At 40.6% G+C, this 25451-nt stretch overlaps 1 protein-coding gene across 1 annotated transcript in view; it reads right to left on the bottom strand.

Annotated features, from left to right (window-relative positions):
• The window catches only part of PTPRG (protein tyrosine phosphatase receptor type G), a 378843-nt gene that overhangs the window by 40094 nt on the left and 313298 nt on the right, over positions 1-25451 (bottom strand). Inside the window, exon 13 of the mRNA XM_031606378.2 lies at positions 23261-23393. Coding sequence (XP_031462238.1) covers positions 23261-23393 — 133 coding nt within the window. The remainder of the gene's footprint in view (positions 1-23260; positions 23394-25451) is intronic.

Genomic DNA, 25451 nt, shown 5'->3' with positions numbered 1-25451 from the left:
TCTATGCATTTGTACTTTGTTCTACACAATCACAGCACTTTATAACGTGAGCACATGCTGCAGCAGCACAAGTACAACTTAAGACAATACAGAAGCAGGAAAGAGCGTCTTTCACAGCATGGAGTAACTGTCTCATAGCAGCTTTCTATTTTCAGACACGATGTCTTGCATTGTGCTGAAGTTAGTTATTTAGTCAGTATGCTTTTGTTAAGAACCACCATAAGGTGAGTTCACACATGAGGATGCAAGATGTGCAGGAGTCTCAGCATTTAAGCACGACGGTTAAACTCCCCCCACCACGCTTGCTCCCCGTTCTCATTTTTTTTGGCAGCCTTTATTTTGGACAATGCACACCCTGGGGGCACACAGCAGAATAAATCAGTCACACAGAAAGAAGAAACTATGAATATGAAACAAGCAAAACGTTCCTGATTTTGATATATTCGGGGCTCTTTCCCTTGAGTCAATACTACAGAAATCCTTGAACTGCTTCTCCTTGTAATGAAGGCCTTAAGAAGGTGTTTGATAAAAGGACAGACCTTTACTTAGGGATTTACAGGATTTTTTAAAGCTGATGATGCTTAAGAAAAGCAATTATTTTTTGTAATTTGCTATTTTAGACTCTGAGAGACTCTGATAGGCTGCCATTATGGTTTTTTAATGCAGCCATAAGATAGCTTTTCCTTAATAGCTTCAAAACATGTAATTGTATTGCATAATCACATGGTGTGATACTGTAAAGCCCACGGTGGTGATAGCTGAATACCCAGCGCAGCATATCTCTGCTGAGCACAACACTGGAATAACAACATATTAAATGAATATTTCACACAGTAAAGTTTGCTGCAATCATTAATGTCATTAACAATGCTGTATTTTATGCCTGGTAGACTTTCCGTAGCTGTTTTTGAAAAGACAACCACCACACAATTTGAATAAAGGTTTTCTCAGTTCCAGACACCACACTACAGCACACCCTTATACACATACATCACACAGCATGCCAGATACTGGCACGTTACATGAAGACATGTCTCACAAACTCCTTTTTCAACCTGCTCACAGCTGCTCTAAGTTCTCCATGTTTACCCCTCACCGAACACAGCCTGCAACATCCACACCCCTGGTGACTCCCCCATGTCTGGGGTTCCCAGTGACAGTGTGAAGCAGCACTGATGGGATTAGGCTCGATCCTGACAGCAGGACCAAGTGGACTAATCTTTAAAAGACCTTTTCCAAGGGGCTCCACAAACTCGCTGCATGAGTTTTCCAGCAAGTTTTGCTTACTGGACCTCAGCCTTACTCTTGCACCTCTCCTCTGTGCGGCACCAGGAGGGAGCATCCATCCAAGGGTGCCACACAGATGTCTCCAAGCCCTGAAGTTTGGGTTATGGCCATATTTCAGCCTGACTAGCTAGGGAGTTGCCTGGATCCAAGAGGAGCCTCTTGAAAACTCATCTAGTTTGCAGTAATACGTACTGATAGCTGGGATCCAGGCTACAGGAAGCCATGTCAGAGAATTCAGTATCTGCCTTCTTCCCCAGTTTAGGCTGCTGCTTTCTATTTCCTGGCACGATCTTCTGCCCATTACCCTTCTCCGTATACAAACCTTAAGTAGCAGCAGTTGCTAAGGCTACAAGAGGCTGCAGTAAATTTGTGTGTCTATGGGAAGAGCTGCAAAAAAGTAGGGATGAGAGCAGAAAATTGCTTGTTTCAAGTCACTGGACAAGTGGCCATGGAGAAAGGTGGGAATGGATGCAGGGTTAGACAACTGCTTTCATGATGTGCTTGTAATTTCTAATCTGTGTGTATACACGTTGGGATGTTTGTGCCCGTGTGTCCATTTGCTCAGAAAACCAATAGAGCAGAAAGAAATAGAGATTTTTTTTTTCTTTCTATAGAAGCAGCCCTTACTGAATGGGCAATCTGGATGTCAATAGCATCCATGATGATTACAATTTTAGCAACTGAAACACTAATTTTAGAGTAATCGTACATTCAGCTTTGGCTGAGGAAAAGCAACTCACAGCTTTGATTTTTTACTTCCAGAAGATTTCAGAGCCCCCACTTCTTTTCTGCACCATACCAAAGAGTCAGTTGTCTCCGAAATACGCCTGTGTGCAGTGAAGCACACCGTTTTCTCTAGCCCCATATGCTTTTCTGGCTCCTTTTCCCTAGGGTACAATAACTGTGCGAGATTGTGGCGATCAGACACACAATTGTCACATATGGACAGAAAGGCAGAAAGTACAACACTGTGAGATTAGCATCTCCCTTGAGAAGGGGCAGAGGCAGGGGCTGGAGAGCAAAGACAGCATTAGGGAGTGCATCCCCCTGCCCAGAGTCTTTTTGCAGAGATACTGACAGCGCTTTATTAAAGCAAACCAGCAGAACGTTAAATGCAGAGCAGCAGCACCTTATTATCACACTGCAGGCAAAAAGAATATGCCGAGAGATGGTCCTGATTAGCTGGGTTAGATGCTTGTTCCATCTCTGCTGAACAGAACAGCAGATTAGCTTCAGTGAAAGAAGAGATGTCTCGTGAGATTTTGACACTCCAAAAGGGTTTCCTTGGTTATTAGTTAATAAAACTCAAGCAGCTTCTCCTTTATACTCATCTAAAAGCGAGAGAGAGAGCCAGATCACACCACGGCCTGAAAGCATGGATGCATTTTATTTCCTTGTAGAAGATAATGCCTTTGTGTTTAGTTAATTTTGCCTCCAGTACAAACACACAGCGTGTGCTGCAGTCCATGGAGGGCTGGGAATAGCTCAGAGGGCAGCCATTTGGCCTTTGCTCCATGCACTCAGCCTTGCAGCATCCCCTGATCTGTGCTGACAGGCGAGGGACCCGCGCTGCCCAGGAGCAGCTGAGGCAGAAGGAGAAGCAGCAAGGGATTGCTGTGGTGGGGCAATCAACTGCCTGCACAGTGGCTCACTGGCACCATCAGAACAGCAGCTGAACGTGGGAAAATATCAAAGAGGAATGCTTTGCTTTCTGGGGACATCCAAGAGCTGTGTCCTTCCTCACATGCAGAAGTGAGTGGCATGGCCATTGATCACTTGCACGCGAGGGATCTGCTCTTTCTTTCCATAGAAGTTTCTGCTGGCTGGAGCCAGTGTGTATTCCCTCCCCAAGGCTACACAGATTTATTCTTTATGTCTGTAATAGCACCAAGGAACTCTATGCTCCTGGTTTCTTTGCAGCTACTCTATTCTTGGGTCATTACCTCCTAAAGCATGACCAATTTGGGGCAGATGGCTCAAAAGGGTCCTGGATGCCTATTCACTGTCATCAGTGCAGGGCAAACCTTGCCCTCTGGGTACCCTTCTTCCAGAAACAGCCTCCCACAGATGGGAACTCTGCAGAATGTACATTTGTTAATGAAGAGGTGCTGCAACCATCCCACTTTCACACACAGCCTCTGCCTTATGGGCAGGACAGACTGAGCAGAAGTCAAACCAAGATCTACAATGGACCTTCATACCAGGCTGCACAGGACACGGCTCGCTCTTTATCGAATGCAACCTGGATACAAGCATTCATCTACCATGCCCCTCTATCCCAAGGGGGGCTGCAAATAATGACCAAATAGGGCTACAAAGACAGGAAATTATCCCTTTCACTACCTCTGCGCATTCATTCTCACTTTCAATAGAAGAAAAGATGCTTCAGATTCTCATTGAACTGTTTTGCATGTTTTCCAGGAGACACAATTAAGATTGGTTTCTGCTGGCACCAAAAACAGAGTATGTATGCAGTCAAGTGTACTAGTAACACATGGCTCTGCACTTTAAACTAGCTTCACTATTCCTTGGCAAGCATTTGTCACTGTCAGAATTGGCAATGACTCCTCAGAAAAGAGCTGCAGACTACGAAACAACAGAAGTGCTGCAAATCACGACCATGTCACCAGCAGAGCAGTGGATGGGAGCCTGGACAACAGCTGTCTGCAGTCTGCACTGCTCTAGCTGGGGTCATCAGTCACTGATTTTTATGAGCAATAAAACTGACTCAAGCGCTCAGAAGAAAAAAAGAAGAGAAAACCACACAGAAAAAGCTGATCTTATGAATATGAATAAGTGAGCAGCATGGAGCACTGATACGCCGTTCATTGTATCAGAGGGACATCTGCATTTACACTTTTTTAGCCAGAAAATGGCTTATATTGCTCCAATTTTCTACAATTATTTTCCTTCTAAGGTCTTAATGCTTAACAATCAGAATCCAAAAGCTTTCTACAAAAGAACCTATGCTGTGCTGGAACAGTAATGCTGTGAGGGCTGACTGAACTTGAGCTATGGGAGGATATCCAGAGCAGGAATGCATAAAAATTAGGACAGCAAACGAAAGGTGATAAAGATGGAAAAATTCCTGGTGATGTTCCTGCATCTCCCTTCTGAAGCCATTTGCCTTCTCCCCAACAAAGCAATTTCTGCCTGTAATCTTCTTGAGCAGTGCTACGCACCGTACAGATACTTGAGAGGTCTAGACAGTACATGGATAGATTTCAGAAGTTCACAGCTGCCAAGTCCTCGGCAGACAGAATGGTGAGAAGGAGGCTGTCCCTTTCAGAGGGCTTCCTCTGAGCAAGGAGAAATGCCTTCCCACACCAGTGAGCTGTGGCACACCGACACACAGTCCCATAGAAGCCAAGAGGCTCCAAATGCTAAATGACCATCAGTCCAATTGCACACAATTCAAACAAAGAGAAATAAAGACAAGAAATACGTTGGGAAAGGGCAGATAGAAGAGAAAAAAAACAAAGGTGGACAAAACTCGGGGACGGTATTTGGGATGAAGAACACAGCGCTGGTAGAATTCTCCATCTGAAAAACTAATCTGCAAACAAGGCAGGGGATTTTTGACACAGAAAGACAGCTAATTTAATATTGACGGCCTAAATTTGCCAGCTGACTGCACAGCTCTCCACGAAATTAAAAATCCTCTTCTCCCTATCCTCTGAGATTTTGATGGCAGCTTCCTGCACCAGAAATACACACCCGTTTAAATCACGCATGGTACTGAACTCAGACATGATGCAAGGAATAATCATTTTAGAAGGCTATACAAATGGCTGAAGAGTCCCAAAATGACAACACGCACCAAGAGGAGCTGCTTTCAAGTCCTCCCCCCTCCGTCAGCTCTGTGACCGGAAAGCGCCCAGGTGGCCAGTGTAGAAAAGCACTTAGAAAGCTCTTTAATTGCAAATTTTAAGTGGATAAATCTTAGTTTAACTCAGCACAAACATTTTCCACGCTTCCTTCTCCCATCTTCCTGTGGCCCCTGGAGAATGGCAAAGGCAATCGTGAAACCTTATTTGTGATGACACTTGGCCCTGTAATAGTTGGTAGCTAATTACTCTCCTGGTGACCTCTGACAGGGCTAGTAGCTTCAGACCTTCCCTCCTGCTTTAATCAATACTCACAACAGCTGTGTTGGATACACTCAGCAATTTTACAGATGACTGAATGGGTTTACTCATCAGTATTTTCTACTGCAGGAGAACAAGCTTCCTCATGGATGCATTACCATTCAAACGTTTAATGTCTTCAGGCAAAAATGGGGTAGAGAAACCTATAGGTGGTATCTTAAAATGGTTTAAAAATTAGGTAAAAAACAAAGGGAAGCCTGACATATTTATTTTCCATTCTCACACTCAACTATTTATTTAATGCAATATTTGTGCCACAAAACTAGAAAATCAGAAGAAAACAAAAACAAGCCTTTTCCTTAGGCAGTTCCTATAAAATGTGTACTTTCAATGCCCCAAACATAATGTAATATTAAAAAGGAACCTAAAACTTTCTCACCGAAGGAAGCTAAATTTAACTGAGTGAAGAGTCGTTCTGTAATCACAAGAACTGCAGCAATCAGAGAAGATTGCCTCTTACTAGAAAGGAGCTTTTAGTAGCACCTCTAAGAACACAAAATTGGGCATACTTGATATTATCATTTCAGGACATGAATTCCCTTTAGGATGAATCTCAGGAGAGGAAAGAATAAGAACAGAGGGTAGCACGCCAGGAGGTTAAAATGCAGGTATTTTTAATGCAAAGTGTAATTCATCTGGATGAAAACTGTGTTATAAGAAGCACAATATAGACAAGATCCCAGCTAAGACAGGACAGCAGAAACTTTGTTTTTGTTTGAAAAACTCACCTAATCCCTCAAAATGGAAGAACCCTGCTTTTCTCTTTGCAAAAAACGCTATTTCCTTCCTTCAAATGAGACATCAGGACATTTAACTGAGAGGTATTTTAGGTATCCCTAGCCATAGACTGGCACCTAACATAAAACAAGGATGTGCTAGCAACCTCAACACAGATTTTCTGTTTTGAAGGCCATGCCCATCTTCAGGCAGAAATGCCACAGTTTGTCAAATACAATGAAATACTCAATGGGAGGCTCTCTCATCAGACATACTCACTTGCACCTGGACTAAAACTGCATGGGAGAACTAGGAAGATTTCCCAACACTGCTGGACATACTTCATGTTCAGATTATTTGGGGCCTGGGGAAAATACTGAAAGTGTGATTATTTCCTTCCTCTTTTCATCACCGTGTATTCAGAAGATGGGCCTTTTTACAGTGTCCATTTCAAAAAGAAATTGCTACTTAAATTTTTTTAACGTTCCATTTCTTAACTCTGTTTAGAACACAATTAGACACGGAACAAAAGGACACCTTTAGAAGCATAGCACAAAGGAAAAGAAAAGAGCAGCTGGCACCAAGAGCAGAGAAGCAAATTATTTAGTACCTGGAGATAATGAGAATGCTGAAAAACACTCCCTAATGGTAGTGCTCTGCCAGAGCTACGTCCGTCACCTCATCACAGTAATACGGACAGACCGGGTGGCAGCCAGCTGCTCCTCCCTCCCCACCCAACTCCCTGAAAGCAAAGATTTGTATGCTGCTGAATAATAAACCTGGACAGAAGTCTTGAGGATCATTAATCTCGCTATCAATCAACCCATTTGGAGATTTGCCTCTTGCTGCTGTTGGTGCTAATGTGGCAGCAACTCGAGAGCTCTGGGGAAGTCTGGAGTATGCGTGTCTGAAGAATTGCTTTAATGAGTTTCTTGCATTCAAAGGTTAACAAATGTGATGAGGAAACATAAACTTCGGAGACAATAACATACCCTGCTCTTAACCAAACCACTGAGAATACTGCACTGTGTATTCTGCTCCAGTTTGCTGAACACATCTCTAACAAGCTCTGCAAAAACACGAGAGTCAGACCCCAGTGACCTGTCTGGGATGCCAGGAGAGATGCAGGCACATAGTGTGAGCTCTGCCTGCTCCAACGCACCTTAGCTGCTGAGCTAAGTACCTTGAGCATAGCTCTGCACAAATAGGAGCTATGCTGCAGGGAGGCAAGTTGTATTGCCTGAAGTAGAACTCTGGTCAAACTGGATATAAACATAGTGGTATAAACATATCCACTGGGTTCCCATTGCTAAAGACATCAGACCCACGTCAATTAACAGATTAGCATAAAATGACCCTGCATCAGTAGGATGCATCCAGTAGCATTTGCATTAAGCACCTCTGTACTTTTGCAAGAGTGTTTCTAAAAAACAAATAGTATCAACGATAGAAAGAACATCAAAGAAATCCCAAGATAATATTATAACAAGAATCTAATGAATATCCCAAATTAGTATGCAGTATTAAGCATGCTTAGGCATAATAAGGGAGCACATAAAGTAAAAACAATGCATATTTTAAATTACTATTTCCATGGACAAAATCAGCCATAATAAAGAAAATCTAGAAATACTGTAAGCAACTAAAGGAGGCATAATCCAGTACACCATGTGGCAGAGGGGAGTACCAGGATCATCCTGAAATACTTGAAATAAAATGAGAAAGAATTTCTTCCTTCAAAAAATTTATTAAGAGAAAGGACATCTTTGAAGCTTCAAGCCTATGGCTCATTCAAAGCCCCCTGAATTTTAGTGTCAAGGAAACACATTTATTGCACATAGAGAATCAAAGCACAAGGCATATCAGAGAAGTTATCATGAAGTATATTGACAGACCCCCAATTATAGAGAAGAGTCAAGAACTGAAAAATCACAAAGCAACAGATGTAGAAGAGACTTTGCTTTTAAGAAATCATTCAAAATCATTCTGAAGATAGGAAACGCTTTCATCCTCACGACAAGCTCTTTTTCAGTGTGCATACACTTGGGCAAATAAACCACTGCTTTCCTGTTGTCTTAATCAGTGCGTAGACACATCTAATAACAAAATGAGTCACGGGAAGGAGAAGATTTGGTTTCAAGATAAAAGTTCATTGCGAATAAGAAAAACAGAAGAAATTCAGTCAACCGGTGTTAATCATTAAATCCCTTAGCACCAGATACTGTTTAATGTATTTTCTATTTATAGACTCTTTTCCTTATTTGCATGATTTCCAAAGCTTTAATCTACCTTTTATTAAGCTCTTTATAACCTTTCAGTGTTGACAAGTGTTGGACTGGAGGAAAGAAGAAAAAAAAAACCCACAAGAATGGGAGTTTGCATCTCAAAAATACTTATGGATGCTTCTTAATGTACGAAGAATGTGCCTCGGCACATCAGGCACCTGCTCAGAAGTCGACAGGGAAATTAAAAGCAAGCTCGTGTCTCAGTGTTTTCTTTTCTTTTACAGCATGCAAAGTGACACGGCTGCAAAGGCAGGCATGCTATCCTGGAGGAAGTGGGAGATGTCTGCTCCTAGGCAAATTGCTCAGTGCTGACACCTCTACCCATTCAGGTTCATTTCACGCCTACTGTGTCTGTACACTTCATTTCCATGTTCTTAAGTGATCTTTGGTGGGGCTTTTGCTGCCATGAGTGCAGCAGTGGAGAGGAAGAAGAGCAGCCCTCCCCATGGCCAGTAGATGTGTGTGAGTAGACCAGCAAAGATTGCTCCCAGCCCTGACTGGGGCCCTGCTCCCACCCCAACTATTTCCATCTTTGTTGGTAACTGGAATCTGTAGTAACAAGCCTTCCTATTTTATTCTGATAGTTTAATTCAAGGAGTTTTGTGAGCTAAAAATGCTTAAAATGCAGACTAAACAGCAGAGTATTTTGCCACTATTTCTGGTAGTTTTGTCCCAGACATTTGGTTTCAGATCTGTGATTTCCTGTCGAGAACACACAAGTGTGAAATACTTGTTGATCCGTTTATTCATTTGCCTCCTGGCTGATCGTAGCCATTTTGACAGAACAGACAAATTGACTTGCTCCGTGTTGTTTTTTCACATGCTTCTCCACCAGCCTGCAAACACCGCCCGACTCCACAGATGCTGTGATTAGGTCTTCCTCACTCCTGCACCCTCATTTTGCATCCTGCACCCTCATTTCTGAGGCTTGCTAAGCATATTTCTCACAATACCCAGGATGTCTTAAATTTCACAAACTCTCACTATAGCAGCTTCCACAACTCCATCTGCCAGACGAAAATGATCCATAATATTTAGAAAAATTCTTTTTGAACCATTCATACTCAGTGAACAATTTACATCACTCTTTAGGACACCAGACATAGCCGCTGGCATGGATGCTCAAATACATCTGTGACAATTGCACTTGGTTACTGCAGGCAGCATTTAACCATTATCTATGACACATCTCAGCAAATCATCTATTTTTCCAAGTCGTGAACAAACACTGCAATTTGGAAAAGGAATGACGATGTTCCCAAACATCCTCACTGAGGAAATGGCAAATGTAGCTGTAAGTGGTCAGGCAGAGCCCTGTAACATCAGCACAGGTTATTCAATGCAAAGTAATTTCAGCAGGCTAACGAATGAGTCACTTTCCCCAGACAGACGTGTAGCAGAACACGGTGCATTTAAATGATATGCCCTTTTATTTCAAAACATACTGTCTTCCTCTGGTTTGCTTAGACCAGTGGGATGCAGCATTGCCAAGATAACGTGGAAGAATTCAAGCTTGGCATGACATAGTAACTAAATGTTGATAGAAGAAAATTATGAGACATTCATGGGGACAGGTCCCAGGCTCCAAGTGATGTTCTGCTCTTGTATTGCCCCCATGTAATTACAGCAAGTTTGCTTACAATTTGTTGCTCACACTTCTAATTAGATTCCTGCAAAGGGCAGTTTGCTGTGCCATGAGCTTGTCACTTTACCCGCTTTATCTCTGAACCACTCAATTAACAATAAATTCCATTTATTATAAAAGCATTTGTTTCAATGTATATGATGCTATCAGAAGCCATCTCATTAATATTTACTCTCACTAAGCAACCTGCTGGTGGTAAGGTCTGAGATACAACTAGTAACTTTAAAAAAAGAAAACACATGTAGCCAAAAAGTCAAAATAGAGCATGAGCTGTAACAATACATCCAACACATATGAATCTAACTCCTGCACAGAAAGCTCAGTAAATACAATAATGCTAGTGGAGAGTGATGACAACGTGCAAGTTCATTCAGTCACCACAAAAATGAGGTGTGAAGCTGCCAACACATCTGTCCCTGGGGTGAGGAGTTGCTGTCTGGAGCACCAAGGAGAAATGATGTTGGAAGTGTGGAAGGAGAACATTCCCACACTGTGCTGTATAACCGATGAATCTTAACCCCTAGGCTAGGGGAACACAAGGAGCACAGAGATGGTTTAAAGCCCTTTTTCTTGAGCATCCTTTCCTGTGCTCAGCGCATATTGAATTACAACACAGCCTGCCCCAGATTGATACTCGGAAGTCAATGGGACCCCACACTTTTCAGATAAGGAGTGAGGGAGAAGTGGTCTACAGATGGTTTAAACATTTCCAAAAATCTTGTACAAAGCTCTTTCAGTGCAAGAAAGCATTACAAGGGACAGACTGGACGTCCAAGAGGAAGCTTAATTTCTGCAGACAACACCCAAACTCACCAAAATCTCAGAGTTGCAATAAAACATGAACTTTTCATTTCTCCGTAGGCCTAAGCGCAGCGTGTGTAATTACAAGGGCTGGTGAAATGGGAACATTTCTTGTATGTTCAGAAGCGCCCAGCTGCTTCTCGTGCAGAATGCTCCTGAGAGTGAGATTACACATTCAGACATGGTGAGATGAAGCAGCTGCTGCGAATGTATTTCAAATACTGTGATTTCTCCTCTTCTGCTCGCTTATTCTGTGCATCTTGAATAAAACTATGCTGCAGGGACAACAAGTCTCTTTCTAGTAGTCCCCACCTATTCCTTTAAACTATACAACAGGGAACTTGTTCAGTGTAGCTGTGCGGATAACAAAAACAGTGATGTTGAACTCTAACCTTCAGCTACCACAAAGAGCTAAATTAATTCCCTACAGCACATCACTGCTGCTTTTGAAAAGGCCCAGACTCGGCAAAAAACAGATGGAAACGAAACTTAGAGACCTTTAAAGATGTCAAGCATTTCCTTGCAATGATGGCATAAGAATCTTTCTTCTTCCCATCAATTTTTTTTATTAATCGGAGCACACATGGCAGCTCCCTGTGTGGTACCACTCAGGGCTCACCCCATCAACAGAAAACCTTGGGAAATTATCATCTCAAGTTGTTACCACTGGGATAACAATGCTTTTATACCTAGAATTAAAAAGATGAATTGTCACAGCCTGGTAAATCAATACGCAACAGCAGGCACCAAACTCCAATACCACTTCTCATGCCTTTCCTTCTCATAGATTGTCACTGTCCTCAGTACAGGACCTGAGTCACAGACTCACAGAAAGGACTCCTATTGCACTTTGTGACCCCTGTGCTTTTGCTTCCAGAGCTACTATTTTGAACATTTTGAAGCACTAGCACATTTTGGACTTCAGGAAAACACAGCCTGCAGGAACCCACTCTGGAAGCCAAATATATGAGAGAACAGCACAGCCCTCGTAGATCCCCAAATCCTTGTCTCCACCACCAAATGATGTTGAACAGAAAATTTTTGATCATCCATTTCCATGAAGCCATTTGTGTGAGGATCTGAATCAAGCTTCTCTCTCTCTTCCAAAGAGCATTTGCCAGAAAAAATGCCAGAAACTGGCATTTCTAACGTCAAGAGGGCAGAGTGCTTGTGAAGTGCCAACCATCTCTGAAGAGACTTTGGGGACCCAGTGTCAGGTTCTTATTCAGAGATGACAGCCATTACCATAAGCATAAGATTAAGGGCTCTGACCTACTGACTGTAGCCAAGTGCTCCACATGAGTTGGCTTAGCAGTGATAAATGTCACGTTTACAATGCATTTTGCAACATGAAAGTCCATAATTTGCTTTCCAGGGACCTCTATGCTTGATTATCAGGAGAGTTAGAAGCATTCACTGAAGTCTAATGAATAGAATTAACACATCATTTAAATAGAGACTAATATGTATGCAAATTAGAAAAAGTTAAAAATAAGAGTTCAACCCATCATTTGAGAAAATGTAGACTGCATCCTTGTGAAATATGAATGTTTCAATTCACATCATATCTTCACATCTATGTTAGCTGCTTTGCATGTGAACAATAGGTTGCATCAAGCCCATTTTGATTTTATATTTGAACTTGGACTTATAAAATGGATTATATTGAAACTTGAATAATATATATGCTAATTAAATACTCTATTTAATGACATAAATAAAGACGGAGACCAATCACAGGCTAATTTATATTTGCAAATTTCCTAATTACTGTGTTTTCCATTGGAAAGTGGGAACTTTATATCACAGTCACTGCAAAAAAAAAAAAAGAAAAAGAAAAAAGAAAAAAAAAAAAGAGAGAATAATTTCTTTGCTGAAATGATTTTAAAAATCCTTTCAATTATTATTATTTTTTAACCCTTTAGTACTGGACTCAAATAGAGTTAGAACTCAAATGGATTCTGACCTGTAAGCTGGCAGAATGAAATGCATGCCATTCATACTGAGAGAAGAAACGTTTTCTTTTTAACAAGCTAAGTGTTCTACAATAACCTGAATGAATTCACAACATGGAACATTTGTAGGAGCAGCACAATATGCATTGTGCATCCCAAGGCATTCGTTTTTGCCAAGTTGCATAGGTTGGCACTTTATTTTAAGAGAAGTGCAAAGAAGCCCACCCTTGCTCGTTATTGTTTTACTAGGCTGCTGATTCCTAGTATTTATCCATCCTGTTAAGATTGCTGAATTGATTTAATATTCTTCCCCTATAATTTTACACTCAGACCACATCCTGCTGTGAAATAGCTAGTGCTAATGTTAGTCCAAATGCTGCTATGGGACTTAGGACTGCGCAGGGCACTTCAATAGCTATATTTTATGGTTACAAGGAGAGAGAAAAATATAATTCATCTGGCTGCTGTGGTTAATTCACAGTTTCACAGCAGAGGTATACGGTTCCCTCTGGGTACATCTACATTGTATTATAGGATATTTCATTCACAGTTCATCTGAGATATTCCTTTAACTGTGAACTTACAAATTCATGCCGGTACCTCTTCTATGGAGACAGCTGTATACAATTTAACATACACTCTTACATGCTAAAACATTATATAACATATATAAACTAGTAATAGATGAACAGAGAACATAATCTATCAACAAATCAAACAGCAACAGGTTCTTAAATTGTTTCTTGCAGCTGAGAAGAGGAACAAAAAGTACAAACCCAGTATCTCAACAGATACTCTCATTTTTCACTTTTTTTTCCAAATTGATTTAATTTCAGAGAAAGTTTGATTACAAAATTTGGTTTGTTCCACTTTTCAATAGCTATTCGTAGTTCTAACAGCCACATTTCAAAAGTTTTAAAGATGTATTAAAGCTTCTTGTAAAAGAACTTGGAAATGAACTAGCAGCTGAGTCAGAGAAGGCAGAGGTAACAGCCTCTACCACTGTGCTCATCTGAAACACGTACTCCTCACACAATACTGTTTCCCAGTGCTTACAAACCAGCTCTTAATGGAGCCTCACAAAAACTTCTGAATATTTAAAAAATACTGGTTCAAAATCAAGCATCATAAAATAGGTTTTTTTATCTGGTTACTGCACAGATCAAATCTTGCTCATCTTTTTTCAAGATCTCATTACTACAGCAGCAGTGTGGAAGGCATTTGCAGAGAAAGTGTCTGGAATTAATCCATTTAATTAGTTCCACAGAAACAAAACAGAAAGATCAATTGCAGCTGTGCCACAGATTTCTCATTGCCTGACCTGGGATGCCCCTGCCTACTCCCCTTTGCTCTCTCCAGAGAAAGATATTTCTGCACATACTGGGGAAATGCTGTTACACCTCTAGAGCGGTGAGCAGTGTGTCAAAAGCAGTTTTCCAACCTGCTGCTGGGACTCTATCCCTTTCAGTGAACTAGATGGCCTGTGGGCAAAGTGTACCTAAATGTCTCAGCTCTTACAGGACACATTTTATAGCAAATTGAGGATTAAAATAAAAACTTCTGGTTGTTGTTTTGTTGTTTTCAAGGTCACTGACAAAGTATTTTGAATTCCAGTCTTCCACAACCAAAGCACGTATTCTCCTGTTGTTTGACTTAAGATTGCATGCTTGACATTATTTTTTAAAAAAAGGTGATGCAGATTTGAGCTCCCACTGAGTTCATAAAAGTGCCGGCAGAAGAAAATGCTCTCACAACTGACCCACATGTACAAGCACTGCAGAAGCTGTGAAGCACAGCTTCAAGTAAGAGTCCTCATTTAAAGGCACCGCTGAAAATAATCACAATCCACCAGGATTGCCTGTTCTGGGACAGGAATCTTTAAGCAATCAGCATCTCCTGTTTCTTTTGCAAGAAAATAATGTAATGGCATCTCCAGGGTTGGTTTCATTTGGTCACACTGTGTGCTTGCTTGCAGGGTCCTTTCCCTTGTCACCTTGGCCTCAAGCTGGCACTCGTTTTTGATAATGGCAGTACTGGCATAGGCAGTATAGCAGTGCCTTGGGCAACAGTTAAGGGTACAACCACAGCTACACCAACCTCTGCTCCTCCTTTTAAAAACTTTCAATTGTTGTTCTCCTAACTCTTTCCTAATCTTAGGCTCCCCGCTGCAAGAGAACAGATGGAATGAAACTCCAAACAGATTTTTTCCACCAACCTGCGTGTCTCCTGACACAGTTGTCCTCTGCAAGCTGCCTCTGCAGTTTCTTTCCTGCCCATTTTGTATCCTCCTTTCCCTGCTGAAAGCTGTAGCCCTCCCTCTCTCCTCCCCGTACTTCTTCAGTGTGCTCTGTTATTGGCTTCATGTTACTCACTTTGAATGTGATGCATTTGAACTGTATCTTCTAAATGCTTTTTCAGCCTTCCAGTCTGTGATTCACAGGACAATTTATCACACAACTCCTCTTTTCTTACAGTTGCATGCGTGCTTTAAAGCTCACACCACAGCACTGCACAGAATGAGCCTCTGAGCTCCCATGCAGGATCAATGACTCCTGTGCTGTGCCTGACGAATGGCTCCTTAACCTTCTTTCAGAGCCCAGAAATGATGGAATTTCTGTAGTCCACTGCTTTATTGTCTTTCTTGTCATAAAGCTTTTTCTACCATCAAACCTAAATTTCCCTCTTGCTGCAATTTAAGCCCAAGACTCCTCATCCTAAGCACAATGGATGCAGAAGATCATTTATTCCTTGCAGGTCCCATTCATCTAGTAGAACACTTGCATCCTCACAGCTAGCAATCCTGCCTGCCCACCTGGTCTAACCAACTTCCTCATAGGAAAGGCAAACTGCACAAGAATAGCCACAGTGCTCTCTCATTTACACCGAGAGATACACCAACCTCCCATAAATTTGGATTTGCTTTTCATTTACAGGACAGCTGTGAGGAGAACACTGCTTCTTGAAATTCAGATGAAGGCTGGACACGCACGACAGAAGAAGAATCTGGCTACAAGTACCTGTCAAGAAGTAACTTGTTATGGTACTTGCATACTCCTGAAACCCATTTATGGTGATACAGGTTCTTCATCTGCGGACTCAAATTTACCAGAGCAAGGTCTGTTTTAACTGATACCAGTTACTCAAAAGTCACTCTGCCAACATCAATGGGGCTGCACAGATTTGAACCCAAAGCAAAACCTAGACTGTGCTGTTTCCTTGAAATGGGACATCCCAGGCTCAAAATTCTAGTGATTACAACTGATACTTAAGCCTGGCAAATCCCACTCCAACTTCTTTTCTTTCTCCTTTCTTAATGCAATATCTGTTTGTTTTAAAGCAGCAGCTCACTACTGACCTCACCAGTGAGGAAACTGAACTCTCACAGAATTCTGTTTTGCAAGAAAAAGTAAAACTAGTGTTAATTAAAGAAGAGTAAAAGTTACAGGCATATAATGAGATAACATGCCCCTTTAGACAATCTAGCTCTTAACAGATCATCCAGCATGCTTAAAAAGCAACTTTCCATCTGCAAATCTGTCTCTCTCTCTTTTTTTGTCTAATGAGCATGAGCTAGTCTGTTCAAAAGCCCAAATGGGCATCTCAGGGCCAATTCAGCAGCAGGGGGTCCGTTACTATAACAACTGACAACTCCCATGATATCTGAAAGTCCTGAAGGAGCTGACTGGGAAACGCTTCATGAGGAAGAAGTTGGGGAGGAACAGCACTATGGGCCACAGTGTCACAGCCTAACCTGTGCTTGGCCTGCTCAGCTGCTCCTGCACATGCGAAGGCCCAGTGCCCAACCACCAGCCTGGATCCTTTCCTGATCCCCACAAGAAAAAAGGATGCAACTCCACAGCCTGTCAGGGGAAGAAGAGCAGCCACACACCACACTTTGGCTCTCCTCATGAGCTCTTCTCCTCACCCCAGGCTGCACGTTGCTGGATGAAAGAGAAGAGATGCAGTTGGAGAAGTTTTCATATTGATTTTCCCCATGATGAGAGCTCCAAGAATGATGCCAACAGCTAGAACAAGCAACTGGTGGCTGCCCTAAGCTTCAGGCTTGAAAGCAAGCTGCCTGTCATGGGCACAAAAGCTGAGCTCGACTCCCTGCTTGAGATGAGAGGGAGATGATCACAGGCTGCTTCCCTTTAATGAAAACGAGCAGTGCTTTGAGATACTGCACACAGAAGGGCTTGGTGTTTCAGTACCTGTTCCTCCAGCACAGGCAAAATCAAATACAGTCATCTTCTGCAACAAAGCCCGGAGTGCTTTTCCTGCATTGCCTGGGTTGAGGCAGGGAGATCAGAGGGCTCCAGAACCAGGCTGGGCTGGACCCTGTCTGCCAGGCCGTGCTTCTTCTGATGCTGCTTTTCATCATACCAAACTCCACATAGCCATTCCCAGAGATGCATGCCGTGTTTGTTTTGAGCACCGCACATTAGTTACTCAACCTCAGAACTGAGATGGACACAGGGATGGGGTTCAGGCACACAACTCACCTCCACGTCTCTTCTCATCTGCCTGTTGTGCTGCCCGCCTCAGCTCAGAAAATTTCTTTCCTTTGTCAGTTAATTCTCCCCACAGGCTGTGATGACATGGGCTGCACTCTGGGGCACCGCTGTCCTCAAGCAGAGTACAAGCACCTTGACATGATCCTCAGGCATCACCTGAGCAGTGTCAGCATAAGCATCCCCATCCCTCCTGCCTCTTGTTGGGCCCTCAGTTACACCAGTGCAACTCTGGTTACTGCATGAACCAGACTGGGAACTAATCTAGTTTAAATCAGAGCAAGGAAAAAAAAAACATGGATTATTTCTCAATCCAGCTCATCACATGGTTGTACAAACATTTGCTTTGGTATCACAGAGGGCAGTGCGAGGGCAGGAATGGAGGAGGCTGCTTAAACCACTGCTGCTGAAATAAATACTTGAGCAACTGTACCTGAGGCATTCTTAAAATCAACACATCAGCTCTCAGAAAGTGTTACATAGAAAGTCCAGGAGCGAGAAAACAAGCAGAATCACAAATATTTTAGACTAAGCTGAAGCAGCTTTTATCATTGTGAGCAAGCAAATTTTACAGTGGTCTGTAAATTTGCAATGTACCTTTCTCAATTGGTACAGTAGATGAACAACACATTGTGTGCTCATAAAATAAAAGCAAGAGATAGGTACAAGCGTCAATTTCAGCACTTTTTACAACCTACTACAGGAAGAAGTTCTCTTTACTTTTTCTTTTCCCAATGAAGTTTTTGCACTATCCTACCTATGGAGCAGCCCATATTCCCCAGAATTTAACACCAAATGTCAGTTTTCCAAGGCATGGTAATTAGATGCGCTAACTACAACAGTCTTCGGTCTTACGCTGCAGGTTTCATTTCTAAATTACAAATTGATTTAAAAATACAGCAAACCAATCCTTTTTTGGTGCTGTTTCACCAGTGACTGCATTCAGATGCTGAAATATTGAGCACCTGAGCTTGCTCCCAGTGAGGTCTTTGCCACCGAGTTCAACAACAAGATTGTCAAACTGTAAGTGACTTGGCCCCAGGTCACACAGAAAATCAATGAGAGTCAGAGAACAAACTCGCATCTCCTGGTGCTCAGTGTTGTTCCTTCTGCACAGAAAAGTGCTGCTGGAGAAGTGTGAGGCTCTGTCACAAGACCTGCTCCAAGGCCTCCGTTCAATTCAGCAGGATGCTTACTAGAAACCTAAGAAAACTCATATCCTCTACTAAATTCTATAGGGTTTTGCCCAAGGAAATTTAAAGGCCTCTTTTTCCCAAGCTGTCTCTTATACACACATGGCCATAAACAAGCAATGCAAGCTTGCTTGCTCTTTGAAAGGCAGCAGCTGTGTTGTTCCAAAAATCCCTCCTGAATGTAAACATATTAGCACTGTATAAACAGCTTGATTTAATAAGAAATGCAATACAATATTCCTGCTTTGTCTTTGGGATCGCAATGTTGATGGTGGCAATAATTCAGAGGTGAATTATGGTATCTGCAGAAAAGAAAGAAACAGAAAACTCTCCAGCTATAGCGCTGAATTAATTTCTTCCTCTTAGCTGAAAATGAGAAATGGCTATAATTTAGTTCCCATTTAAAAGTTGCTGTTGGCTAAACTCTAAAATCTTAATTGCTTCTTAATATTCTCTGCTTATTTTTCCCTTTGAAATCACAGTCTATAGCAATGTAATATTTAGATTAAAAATCAAAACGGAAAACAAACAGGGGAAGGTCACCAGTCGCTCCTAAAAATCCTGTTTTTTTCCTAAAGTGACAGAATGCAATGTGCATCTTAGTATTTTAGTTGATTTCTTAACCCTATTCACACTTTTACACCTCTGTGAGAAAGAAAGTGCCACTGACCTCGGGTTTCCCTTACAGTGTCAACGTTCAGGACTTGTTCAATTTGCAAGAAGAATATAGAGAAAGCTTCAAGCCATAGTATGGCTCATCATGCTGTAGGAAGTCGTCGTGTTGCAAAAAAACTGAAGTCACACTCAATCCCTAAATAGTTTGGAGGTCACTACCAACACACTCTGTGATTCTCAAAGTTCATAGAAAAGGCTTTAAGAATAACAGTGGCAAAGAATGCAGAACATGGAAGTCAAATTTTAAACTGACCTTGAAGAACTGCAGAATGATCTCACAGTACTGAGTCTGGATATAAAATCACAGATGCAAAACAAATGCCCAGAAATGCAGAAATCATGTGCTTGGTAAACTGCAGCTTTTAATGCACACACTTGAATGGGCTCTATATGAGCCAGTAGCACTCCAAAAAAGATCCTAAAATTAGAGTGAATAGTTCTCCAAAAACTCAGTGGTTGTCCAAACAGAACCCAATTTCTGGAATCAGTCTGAAAGAAATGAATACTGCTATGACTCAATACTAAAAGATACCAGTTTCAGGTTTTAGAACTGGGAGCAACAGCTCCCTTTGTTGTGCCCAGGGCAGCTCGAGGACCAGCCAAGCCAGCTTCTCCTTATGAAGAATCAAAGATGCATGGAAACAAACTGTTGAACTACAGCCCCCATGCCCAGGAAGCCAAATTCCTAACCAGCCTCCGTGCACTCCATGGCTCCCAGTCATCCCACAGTGATATTCTCTTCATTGTTCTGGGATAACAGACAGGACAATTTTTGCAGTTTCATTATGCTGACCTAGTTTATTTTCTGCTCTTCCAACTTAAGATCACATAGACCTCTTTGCACAGTAGTGCCATTAAAAGTACTGAATTTAAGAAACTTCAATGGAAAGATAATTCAGAACTGCTTCTTGCCTGTAAGTTCCCATCCCTTTTCATTACTGAGATGGCTATCATGCTAAAAAGAAGGAACTGACCCTTTCTCATCAACATCAATCATATTCTTTCGCCGTTTGTCCAGGATCCACATGAAAAAGGAACTAAGAACAGAAAATTACCTCTGCAAATAAGGGGGTCTTATTCAGAAATGGGACAAATCATTCCCATATACGTTAAATTACAAGAAGCCTCTAATGAACACAGCATGGAAGTTCCATAGATACAGGGAAAGCTTCATCAAACAGTGACTGACTCCTACCATTCTCTTTTTCACACAAAGTGAAGGAAAAATGAAGCTTCTTTACAATTTATCATCACAAAACTTACTTTAGTTCTGTATCACAGAATGAGTTACAAAGGAGCAGAACAGAGAGAAACATTTTGCCAAACCTTCATAAGCAAACCATTAATTCCTTATTTTGGTCCCTAGATAAGAGGGTACCAATGCAATGTGAAGAAGCAGAAGGCTTTGCTCTGCTTCATTGTTCTACTTATGTCACCTCTGTTCTTCAGTCTTGTAATCCCACAAATGCTCAGAAATGCAAAAGTGAAAATATCGTTTGTTTTTACCCTTGTAATGTATTGCCAAAGGGTAGCCATGTCTCTTCTGCATTTTCTAGTTCTCTGGGTTGTATTTTTTAATGCTTTTTCTCACAAGAGAACAAAGAATTGCTGTGCAAGAAAAGACCCCTTGGTCCAGCATGCCTGTTCCCTTGAGGGTTATCCTTTTATAACAAGCGTTTCTCTGCAGATAGCATCTTTCCCTTCAGTAGTATGTTTCCCTTACTGAAAAAATCTGTCTCAAACTCTTTTTCATGCCATTTGCTTTGATGGTGTTATTTAGCAAATTATTCCATATGTTGCCTATTAGATTTCAAGCTAAGTATTTCTTCCTGAAAATCCAGATCACTGTTCCTTTCCAACTTGTAAATGACACTCTGAGGTGTCTGAGGTTCTCTTTTTCCCTTACTTTCAAGCACTCCCAGAGATAAACATTTTATTTTTCCTAAAGAATGGTAATCACATTGAAAAGGGCACACAGAATGTTGTGTTACCACTTCAATGACATGGTTTGCACAGCGTGAAATGTTACCGTGGACAATTTGTGTTCTAGCTGCTTGCTGATTTATCCTAAAACAAGCATTCCCTTCTCTTATATACGTGTTCTATATTTGTTTAAAAAATCCTTAGAACCATGAACTAGAAATACATTATTCTGAACTGAGAACAAGTACCCTCAAGTTTATTTATTGCTCCTCAATTTGTTGCCTCATATTTGTAAAAAAAAACTTTTGACACAGTTTCCATGTCTATATTAATTTTTAATCTCTACCTTTTTTTTTTTTTTAACATCAGCTATACGCATAAAAATTGATCCACGGTTGTCAAGGGTTTAAATATATTATACACTCATACTTTTACCAAAGCTATCGATGAATGTTAACTACTCATGCAAATTATGCAGAACAGATAAAATCCAACTGCCGTCTGTATGCAAAATAACAAATATTACAGGAAAAATAATTTGGTTTCAATTAAAGCCTTTGTTCATGTACTTCCCTTGATTTATCTGCTAGTTTGTTATTACTAAGCAAATAAAAATGTTATGAGGTAGATAGGAATTTGAAAGATAAAAAGCATTTAACTTTAATTAATGTATCTTAATTTTAGACTTGAATAACATTATGATCTATTACAAAAAACAGTATTTACCAAAAATTAGTCTCATCACTAAGCCAGTTCTTTCAAACCTTAATATTCTCTCAGGGACAGCACTGTTACTCTTTAAGTGGATTAAATACTAATTTTGCAATTATTTATCTCCATCCATTAGTGAAACTGCAGAAAACGTAAATGTTTTTCAAATAATGGGAGGTACCAACATTCTTCCCCATATTGGTTGTTAGCACTTTATCTCCAAATCCTTCCTCCCTAGCAGAGCACTTTGTATTGAAGCAAGATAAACTAGTCCTACACTACACTGCTTCAGGATATGCCATATACTTTGAGGGCTTGGCTGGTATGAATGTGACCAAGTTTGCTCTTCCAAATGAAAGAAAAATGGGAGATTTTGGACAAGAGGTATACTGAAGAGCAGGACACTAAACTGGCATCTTTGTACCTTTTCCAATTTCGGCTTCTGCGCATGTATCAGTGCAATTTTATCACTTGTTTTATTGTAATCATGTCAATTGTCAAAAAGCAAATGTAACGAGAAATGATCTTCACAAGAGTATTGTCATCTATTCACTAATATATTTTAGAATGTTCCCAGCCTTGACAATTTGTCATTAATCACCAGCAAAATGGGGGTACTGGAAAACAAATTGGTATTTTTTTAACTGATTCTGCAAATGAAATGATCAATGGACTGCTATTCCTCACCAAAGCTACTTTTCTGTGTCTTTGCTAATCAGATTTTGAAATAATTCCAAAATACCTTTTGGGAGGCTAATATCCGGTTATATTTCACTACAAGATAAATGAGGTGTCTCAGAGTTTTGGTTTTGATGTAAGAATGCACTCCAGCTTTTATCTTCTTCTAAATTAACTGAAGTTGGTTTGTTGGTGGCAAACCTAGCCTTTACCACCGAGCCCAACTGGTGTAAAGGATGATATCTCTTCTTAAGAGGATGTTTTTCCTTTAGGATCTGTACTTCTGAACACTTCACCAATGCTACATTTAGAACTTGTTCTTAAGTGTAATGTTATGTAACATTAAATAATTTTATCCCTCTTTCATGGAAATACAAAGGAAGAAAACAAGCATCTTAAGACCACACAGGAATTAAGTCTCACTGGGCTTTTCTCCCATGACCATCTTTCCTCATGGCTAAGACTAAGACTAACTGTGAAAATATTTGTTGACAATATAGCTGGTCGTAACATTGCTGTTAATAACCAAATTTCACAGCACAAAAAAACAGTATTTGAGACTGTTGAATAGTTAACCCAACAGAGATGTTCAAGCAACCAGAGAGATAACTAATGCATCTATCATCATAACATCCAACAAAATAAAAAACATAGGACCACACTAAAAAAACATCATTCCAAACGTGTTTTAAATCATGATCAGTTTCTGCATGTAAAGGAAACACGCTCACCTCCAGTAGACAAGCACAGCAATGAGAAGAATGAGGCACACAAAAGTCAGTGCTGAGACCACAATAAGTGGGATGATCCATTCCATTTTACCAGGAGAAGGTCTCGTGGCCATGCTGGAACTGTTCTTGTCAGCTGCATATTAAACACATAATAAAAATAATCACAAAGTGTAAGGAGATTTACAGTGTGGAAAAATGTCTAAGGAAAACAAATAGTTTCTCCATTTTACATGATATGAGCAAACATTCAGAGCAAAGATCTTCTAATTGCAGGGTGGGACTCCATTTGTCTTTAATTTGAAACTTAAGAGCACAAAAGTATGGTGTTTATTGCCACATATGGCTTGGATTTTACTGCTGCCTGTAATTACAGTCTCATACACAATTTTAGGACTCTATCATGCAAGCACCTATTATCAGACGTGGAGGATCCCACTGAATTATTCCACCACAGTAGCAAAGTAAATATTTTGCTCCGTCATCACTGTTTGCAGGTAAATGCACCCTGTTTCTCAACACTACAGGGCAGCTCTCTTTGCCAATCTCAGCATACTTTCCTTCAGAAGTAAATTTCTTAGTAACTATCTTAAAATAAAAAAATCCTCAACATGTTGGGTGTCATGTCACATCATTTGCTGAATTGTCACAATCTGGTGAGTTACTGCATACGAATGCACTTTTTAGCATATGGATTGTCAAGATGGATGGATGAATGAATGGATAGTATGTGTTGTAACTGACAGAAGAAATCATTATGCTACAGCTTTTGAACAAAATTAAAGTTGGTCAATATTCTGAGATCTGGTCGAGTAACTGTTTCACTTTTTTCAGGATTCTAACACCATGCTAAAATTACTGCAAGTACCAAAGTTAATGAGAGTAGACCCTGTAACCACACTGTATGACAAAAAAATGTCTAATTTGTGAAAACTGGAATAGATTTGACAAATAATTACTTTTAGATATAATTTTCAGGTAATCTTCTACAGAATTGGACTCAAAGACCTTTCTGTGAGTCCCTTCCAGATTGGGATATCCCAAGATTCTAAAATCATAGTAGGCAGAATGAGATTATAAACAGAAGTACAGAAGCGGATTCTGTATTTCATTCATGTTTCTGAAAAAAACAGGCAGGAACTGATCAATACCTGTCAATGGGATATAATGGGAAACAATTATTATAAACAGCTTCTGATTTGAATGAGAATTGAAATGTACATACTTGACTTCTACTTATCAGCCCCTGCAAGTCTTTCCTTACCAATGTGCTTCCTTGCCCTCCTTCACTATTGTATTATCATATCTTCTGAAACTGCTGCAAATCCGACCAGAAGAACATAATTGCCTTTGCACTGTGGGCAGGCAAAACACAGATAATTGGAAGTCACCAGATGTCACATAATATGAAGTCATACTCTATTTTAATAGTATTTAGATTATACTCCTCCATAGGCAGGAGTAAAATTCAACTAACATGGAAGTAAAGGTTAATTGTAAATGCTTTTTGCCTGACTGCTGAAAACAGAGTAAGGCTGCAGGCTGCTGCAAGCCCAGCAAGAAATCTTTCTCGTTTTAAGAAATAGGCTGATGGAGGTAATGCCCTTTAGCAAGCAACCTAAATGAAGTGCTAATCAGAGGGATGTTTGGGGGAAGTGAACGTGCACTGAGTGTAGAAATTATCAAAGCAAGATGAGTAGCCAGTTGTCTCTGACTTCACTATGAAAAGATATTGAGGTTACCAACAGAGCCACACATTGTTGTACTTAAAGCACGTGGCGAGCTTTAGTCTTCACAGCATACTAATAACATACAAGATACCATTTTAAAGACAGGTCTTTGATATCCCTGACCAGCAAAGAGTAAGAAAAAGAACAACCCCAAACTAAAAGCAAAGATTTATTCTCTCTATTTGAAAAACTTGTAAAAATCATAAGCCCTGAGGCATCATTTTTTTTTTTAATCAGTGCATTTCAAATCGTCTAATAGCATGAAAAAATTAAGACTGTGAGGTAAGTGTTACTAATCAGAACGGCAAAAAGGAAAAAGTAAAAGCATGCACTGAAATAAAGCTCAGCAAGGAGCCAAATGCTCCCCACCACCTTAGATCTATTAGGACATTACTTCATTTCCCTCCAAGGACAATATTCTATTCTGTTTCATTTCCACATATTTCAACATAAAAACATATGTT

The sequence above is a fragment of the Phasianus colchicus genome, chromosome 11, assembly GCF_987193195.1.
Source record: "Phasianus colchicus chromosome 11, bPhaCol1.hap1.1, whole genome shotgun sequence".
Classification (NCBI taxonomy): domain Eukaryota; kingdom Metazoa; phylum Chordata; class Aves; order Galliformes; family Phasianidae; genus Phasianus; species Phasianus colchicus.
This window is presented reverse-complemented; position numbering and strand designations above follow the sequence as displayed.